This window comes from Poecilia latipinna, unplaced genomic scaffold, assembly GCF_001443285.1.
Source record: "Poecilia latipinna isolate Pla-1442-1.1 unplaced genomic scaffold, P_latipinna-1.0 Scaffold2274, whole genome shotgun sequence".
In the NCBI taxonomy this organism is placed as follows: Eukaryota; Metazoa; Chordata; class Actinopteri; order Cyprinodontiformes; family Poeciliidae; genus Poecilia; species Poecilia latipinna.
This window is the reverse complement of record NW_015114890.1, coordinates 93,118-100,314: the sequence shown is the minus strand read 5'-3', so window position 1 is coordinate 100,314 and position 7,197 is coordinate 93,118. Positions and strand designations below refer to the sequence as shown.

At 42.3% G+C, this 7,197-nt stretch overlaps 1 protein-coding gene across 1 annotated transcript in view; it reads right to left on the bottom strand.

The window, feature by feature from the left end:
- Positions 1-1,609: 1,609 nt before the first annotated feature.
- dmgdh (dimethylglycine dehydrogenase) overlaps positions 1,610-7,197 on the bottom strand; it is a 17,108-nt gene continuing 11,520 nt past the window's right edge. The window contains exons 8-16 of the mRNA XM_015018450.1: positions 6,680-6,849; positions 6,445-6,598; positions 5,831-5,996; positions 5,605-5,735; positions 3,881-4,098; positions 3,606-3,763; positions 3,176-3,235; positions 2,954-3,088; positions 1,610-2,280 (exon numbers count right to left, since the gene is read on the bottom strand). Coding sequence (XP_014873936.1) covers positions 2,068-2,280; positions 2,954-3,088; positions 3,176-3,235; positions 3,606-3,763; positions 3,881-4,098; positions 5,605-5,735; positions 5,831-5,996; positions 6,445-6,598; positions 6,680-6,849 — 1,405 coding nt within the window. The 3' untranslated portion in view covers positions 1,610-2,067. The remainder of the gene's footprint in view (positions 2,281-2,953; positions 3,089-3,175; positions 3,236-3,605; positions 3,764-3,880; positions 4,099-5,604; positions 5,736-5,830; positions 5,997-6,444; positions 6,599-6,679; positions 6,850-7,197) is intronic.

Sequence of the window (7,197 nt, the reverse complement as noted above, 5' to 3'; positions counted from 1 at the left end):
AGGCTTGATTAAAAAGCGACGGGCACACTTTGGCATGCCCCTCAAAATTTCTGCGGAATTTTCTAGTATTTTACAATAACATACAGTGTTTTCTTTTGAGTAGGTCAAAAATTCAGCATGTTTAAATGTAGGGTTTTATTTGGTAAATGTCAAGCAAAAAATATTTTTCATTCAGAAAATTGTTTGATGTAGAACTAATTGCTGAAAGTATATTTAGATTAGGACAACTGTTTTTAGTTGGTAATTTCTTAGTTTTAATAAAACACAAGAAAGACATTTGTTCAACAATAACAATTCAGCAAAAACCATTTTTGAAGGTTTTAGTCTAATGGCATCAGATTGCATGATGGCCCTAATCTAGCTCCATATAAATAAACTAATTGTTTTGTTGTGCATATCTGAGATTTGTTCGCTTCTGGGTGTAAAATGGCAGAACTGTCCTGGCGTGCCTGTACTCGGGTCTCACCTGGTACCTCCCGGTCATGAGCTGGTTCCTGGATGGGGTACACACCGGCTGGACGTAGTAGTTCTCCAGGCGGACCCCCTGAGCCGACAGTTTGTCCAGGTTTGGCGTCCTGATTTCTGAGCTGTGATAGCCCACATCGTACCAGCCCAAGTCATCGGCCAGGATAAAAACGATGTGAGGCGGCCGAACTGCTGAAACCAGCCCGGTAAAGACAGACAGGAGCCCCGCAACGAGGAACCAGAAAGCCGCCTGACTTTTACCGTCCCGCGTCATTTTTAGCTCAGCAGCGATGCTGCTTTTAAGTGTAAACAAGGAAGTTCCTGCGGCCGTTTTCGGGGAAGGAAACAAGCTGAAGTAGCCGTTCCGGCGAGACGGAGCAGTGTTTTAATACAAAAAAACAGGAAGTGAGTCCATTTTTTTGTTGTTGTCAAAGTTTAACACTACTGTGTGTAAATATACCTACAGCGTTAGCAGTCACAACCCTCTCTTTAGTCAACACGCACAGCTCATTATCCCAGTTCCGCAAATTAAAAACGCTGCTGCGGCAGCCAATCAGAAGGCGGAAAAGAAACAGCGTCACATTGTACGCGGAAGTCTAGTTTGTAGCAATGATGAATAGGAATATGATACAAGATGTTGCTATTTTCATTTTAGACTATAATAATAATAATAGTAGTAGTAGTAATTATTATTATTAGTAGTATTACAGTAATAATAATTACTGCAGTAATTATTATTATTATTATTGTTATTATCATCTTAGTAATGGTATTATTACTGTTATCACCAGATACTGACAACAGACATTCTTATAAATGGAAGGCTTTACATAAAGTCTTCGATTCATAAAATACATAACTGTTTATGTATTTAATAGATTACAGTATTGGGCATCTGACATTATAATAGATACAATTACTTTCTAAATGTATACGTTTCCAGTTTGATTTAAATTGTGACATATTTATTTAATTACACCATAGTGGCACATTTTGGCCTGGTAAATTAAATTTTTTATGATTATTTTAAATAATATTCTAAAATATCGTAAGTTTCATATGGGTCATGTGCTATGTAATTAATAAACAGTATAGTTTATAGCTTAAGGACTACAAATCAGAACTGAACGGGACACTGACGACGTACTATTTACACAATTTTAATTGCATTAGTCACACAAAAAATGATTTACAAAACAATATACCTTTTTACATTTGTGGAAACAGCTTTTCTTCTTCCATACTCTTTTCCTCTTATCACACGGGAACATCTGACCTGTAAACATTGATCTTCCTTTTATGGAATCAGAAAAAAGGTAATTACTCCTCCCTCACACACACACACACACACACACACACACACACACACACACACACACATTGTGGAAGACGTCACATGGCATCCAAACAATTTGTTTCCTTCATCTTGTCAGGACACAGGAGGTTTTTCTTTTTTGTTTGTTTTTATCTAAAATGTCCCCTGCTCTGCAAACAGTTCAACATGTGGACCACATGTATTTATTTATTTTTTCCTCCCTTCATTCTTGTCTTTCATTCACAGCAGGATTTTTTTTTTAACCGGTCTTTGATGTCAAAGGCTGCTTACGCTTTAGCCTTTCCTTTCTTAGCGAGCCGGGTCCGCGTGGGCTCGGTGAGGACAAGGGGCTCCTGGATCACCGTGGCGGGGTTCTTCTTCCCCAGCAGCTCCACCTCCACCTGCTGGCCCACAGAGCACAGCTCCAGGGGCAGGTAGCCGAACGCCAGGCTCTGCTGGCTGCTGTAGCTGTAGGCTCCGGACGTGGTGTTGCCCACCACCTGAGGAGGAAGAGGAGTTCAGTTTACTGGACCTCAAATAAGGAAAATTAATGAGCAATAATAAAAACTCCCCCCTCACACACACACACTGTGGAATCTAGCTAATTTCTGAGATTAATCTCAAAATTCTAGTGTTTTTCTAGCAATTTTTCTTTTTACTTTACAAACTCAGAAATTTCCAAGGTTTTTGTTGAAAATTTCTGAAATTAATTTGAAAATGTCTGACTTTTTTATTCTAGCAATTTTCTTACTTTTCAAACTCAAAGACTTTTTTCTTGGCAGAAATGTACTCCTCTTTATTTTTCTGTCTACACAGAAAGCCGTCGTCCTATCTTCACCATCATAATGGATACATAGTTTAAATGTTATTCACAGTCTTGTTCATCTCTCTAACATGACATAGTTTTTTAGTAGAATACTGGACAAGTTACTTAAAACGCACTACTTCTGCATTTTGTAATAATCTGCAAAAAATGTAATAACTTTATTACATAATGTGGCAGGAAGTATTACAAAATGGGTTCAAGGATTTTGCTACGTTTTTATCAGTTACTACATCATGCGGTTTTCATGTCTTATTGCATTTTGAAGCCCGATTTCATTACACTACTACATATCGTGGCTTTATTACATAATATTACATCGAGCCGTTTGTGATCTCATCGTTTCTTACCTTGCCGTTGAACCAGATGGTCTCGTTGCCTTCCGGGTCGACGTCGTCCGTCCTCACAGAGAGGTAGGACAGTTTCCTCTTCAGGCCTTTGGCTTTGATCTCCTGAAGCGCTGCTTTGCCAATAAAGTCGGCCGGCTGTTCGCAGACCAAAGATTTGCCGCAAGTCATGTAGATAGATGCTTAAATACAAATGCCTTTCCCACTTAAAACGACCGCACTTACCTTGTTCAGCTTAATGAAATAGTCCAGCCCAGCTTCCAGAGGATTCGTGTCACAGTTCATCTGAAAAGACAAAATGTTTTTATTCATAAAAGAGCAAAACATGTGCAATATACAGCACTTTGTAAAACAATCTCACATTTTCTGGCATTGAAAGCAACACAGGAAACACAGCAAAGATTTAGAAATGACAATTTGTCCATTGAGAGAAGACTTTAACTTTGTAGTCTTAACTGAAAAGATAACAAAATGATCTGGAAATGATCAGTATTTCTCAACACAGACTATCAGTAAACTGAATAACTGCATGGAATGTGGTAGAATATATATATATATATATATATATACATATAAATGTGCAGGGGTCGTGAAATGGTAACTTTCCCTGCAGTGTGAGTTTGGTGACGTTCCTCTGTTGTGTCAGTTTGTGCACCTCTGCCCCCCAGCCCCTGAAGCCCTTCTCCAGTCTGAGCGAGGCCATGGCGTAGGTGCCGAAATTGTCAATGCCCTCGTCTTTTCCCGCTGCCATCATGGCCTGGTACACCGCTGCCAAGTTCTTTTGGTCCATGTACAGCTCCCAGCCCAGCTCACCTACACATGGAGACACAGAACATCCAGAAGCAGCTCTGAACTCTGGAACAGTAGAGCGTGGATTCCTCTGACCGTACTTCGTTCTAACGAATGAATAAAATGAAGTGTGTCCCCTACCGGTGTAGGAGATCCTGATGGCCCTGACCGGGACGCCAGCCAGCTGAATGTTCCTGCAGTGTAGAAACTTGAACCCGCCGTCGCTCATGTCCTCGTCTGTCAGCTTCTGGAGAACCTTCCGGGAATTCGGTCCCGCAATTCCCAGCACGCCGATGTCATCCGTCACGTTCCTGATGTCCACGTCGTATCTGCCCTCTGCAGCTTCTGCTTCCATCCACCTGAGCCCAGTTCACACCAAAAACAGGAAAACAAACTTTTCAAAAAAACAAAGAAAAACATTTTGCATATTTAAACTTTTTTTTTTCCAGGGAAAAATATGGATCTTTGAATACAAGGCTGGCACCATGAGCCATGCACCTCCACTGCGTGCAGTGGAGGTCGCTGCGTAGCCGCTAATGTTTCCCTGCGTCGTGAAAGTGGAGTGGGTAGGAATGTCTTAATAGGCTGCAGCTTCCAACTGGAGCAAAAGGAGGAGTGTAGTACCGACAGCTGCTGGGAGGTTTTAAATTTCAGCGGTTAGGAAAAAAGACTGTGAGAGAAGTTATCCGGCAAGGCTTGAGCTTTAGCTGCTGAGAGCTGAAAGGTTTCTGCGAACACCGAGTAGAGGACGGGCACGAGACGAGTTTCTGCTTCTAAAGTGTTACCTTTCAAAAAAAAAAATTTATTGAAAAACAAAATCAATTCTTTTCACTTGTTTACAACAACAACACATTCTACTTGACTTGCACAACCCCTCCCCCGTTTGTTGCTGCACCAGTTGCTGGAAAAGCTACAGTATTTTTCACATGCTTACGGCAAAAATGAATTTGACTGTTTAGTACGAAACAGAGGAGATGGTTAAAAGGTCCAGGCATATCCTCCTTCCCCTACCTGTTTCTGTGCCTCCCCTGCCGCCTGGTAGCAAAAAGGGATTCTGGGTTTTTTTTTCTTGCTCACAGCAAAAACAAGTTTGACTGTTTAGATAGTTTCTTTCTTTCACAAAGGAAGAAACTTCATTTAAAAGAACAAAAGAGAAACTGACTGGCAGAAAAGTAGGCTGCATGTCCGTCTTCACTTATAGATAAAAACTACATTTGCTCAGCTGATTCTGCTAATATTACACAGAGGTGGGCAGAGTACTCAACTCAATCGAGTAGTAGTTGCAATGTTCTTATCTTGTTTATAAGTAAGACAGGGATGAGGCAAGAGCTAGTTCTAAGCTTGTGGCTTGTTTAGTGTTGTCATAGCAACTCCTTAGCAACAGCCTACCAAGATGGCCGGCAGCTACAAAGTTCTCTGAAGTGTGACTAAGTACAATTTCACTGAACTCAGATCCAGAACTGCACAGCATTCTGGGGGATGTAGGCAGAAAAAGGGCTTGGACCACTCAACCTCGCACAGTCAGCTAAGCTAGGTGGGCGACATCAACTAACTCACTCACTCTGTGGTTACCTAGCAACAACCTGTTGAGTAACTTATGTAGTTTCACCATCGTGCCTCACAACTGCTTAAAATTGAGAATAATTTTAAAAAAACAACGTGGAGTGAAAAGAGAAAATGAGTCTGACAGATGGAGAGAAAATTGCAGATAAAACTGGAAGGATCACGGCAGTATTTTAGATATTTAAAACCAAAAATATAGTAATTATTGATATGGACTGATATGAAACGTTTTTCAGGCATGTCGTCCAGTCCCAGTACGCAGCAGCAGCTTCTGCTATCCAGTTCGTCTGGGTGTTTCTCACCTGAGGTCATGCAGTTCAGACCCTGAGCCTGTGACGAGCAGGAACTCTCCCGGCGTCAGCTGGGTGATGGTGACCTCAGCAAAAACTCTCCCAGCAGGCGTCAGCATGTGGCTGATGTTAGTCTGGCCGACCTGGGACAGACGGTGCGTTGGGAAACACACTATTAGTCTGACAGTGGAATCACCAGCTGGGTGACGTTTTGCAACAGGCTACTCTCGTGCTCTACCTTCGGCAGGGTGTTTGCAAACAGGCGGTCGAGCAACTTGAGCGAGTCCTTCCCTTTCACGATGAACTTCCCGAAAGGCGTGAGGTCGATCACGCCCACCTTCTCCATCACCAGTCTGCACTCTCTCCCGACGGGTCCGAACCAGTTGGTGCGTCTGAAGCTGGGCCTGAAGGGAGCACAAAAAGTCAGTAGCTGCGTTTCCGTTAATCGTAAAATTGTGCAACTTGATATTTTGAAAATAAGTTTTTGAAATTTTCTAAATGGAAACGCTTCTTTCACATCGCACGAGTTATGTGATCAACACTCGGATGTTACTAGTGGCAAAAAAAGGATGACAGGAAGCGGAAGGAGGATGATGATATTACTGAACAGATTTGCAGATGACTGAAAATTGCAAGTTGAAGCAAAATTTGCGAATAAGTGAAAGTATATTAAAACTTGAGATGGCAACATCACAACTTCCTGGAGAGACTAGACAATGTCACGATTTTCCCTGAAGACAACAAATGGTGTTAGCTGTTGAAAATGGTTAACAAAAAGCCAAATAACCCAACGATGAGGGTTTTGTTGTATTCAGGTCACAGGAAAATCGCAGGTGTAAGGAAACGCCATACTTGTATCCGGTGTCATCTCCAGGTTTGTAGAACCAGTGCGGTTGCTCCCAGCCGGCGTGAAAACCCATGGAGCATTTGTCCTTCAGCAGCTCATAAACGCCACTCGTCCTGGAGGTTGGCCGGCCACCAAACCGCTCCTCTTTGGGGTAACCGACTGGAAAACCCAAAAGCTATGTCCTTAATCACAGTTCTACAACAAAGCTAAACAGTGCAATACTTTTTGTTTTCCACTTACCCACGTTGTTGAAGCCATAAGACTCCCTCGCTTTGGCGCACATGAAAGGTACGTCCGTCCATTTGCCGTATCGGTTGGGATCGCATTCAATCAGGTCGTAAGGAGGCTCACCGTTCCTAATCCAGTCGCTCAGGAACTTACCGATGCCGCCGGCGTGGATAACTCCATACCTTCACAAGCAAAGATCAAAGTTCAGTTGCTGGAGTCAATCAGTTTTTCCACAAGTACAAGAACTGTATTCTTTTCTTAAATATTTTTAGTCTGGTCAGTTCTGTCTGTTTCGATTGAACTGTTTTAGGGCCTCTTGTCACTTTAAATCCAAATAGGTTGCTGCTGGTCACGCCCACGCCGGCCCCAATTCAACGTTTATGTGCGCCTGTGAAAATGGCTGCAAAGAGATGCACAATTATACAACTGTGCATCTTTGAAAAGCAGACGTGGAGCCTCCTGTACAGCCAACCAGGTGTTTTAAGAAGCTGTTGAGACCCAAATAGAAACACAAAACGTGCAAAATGTGG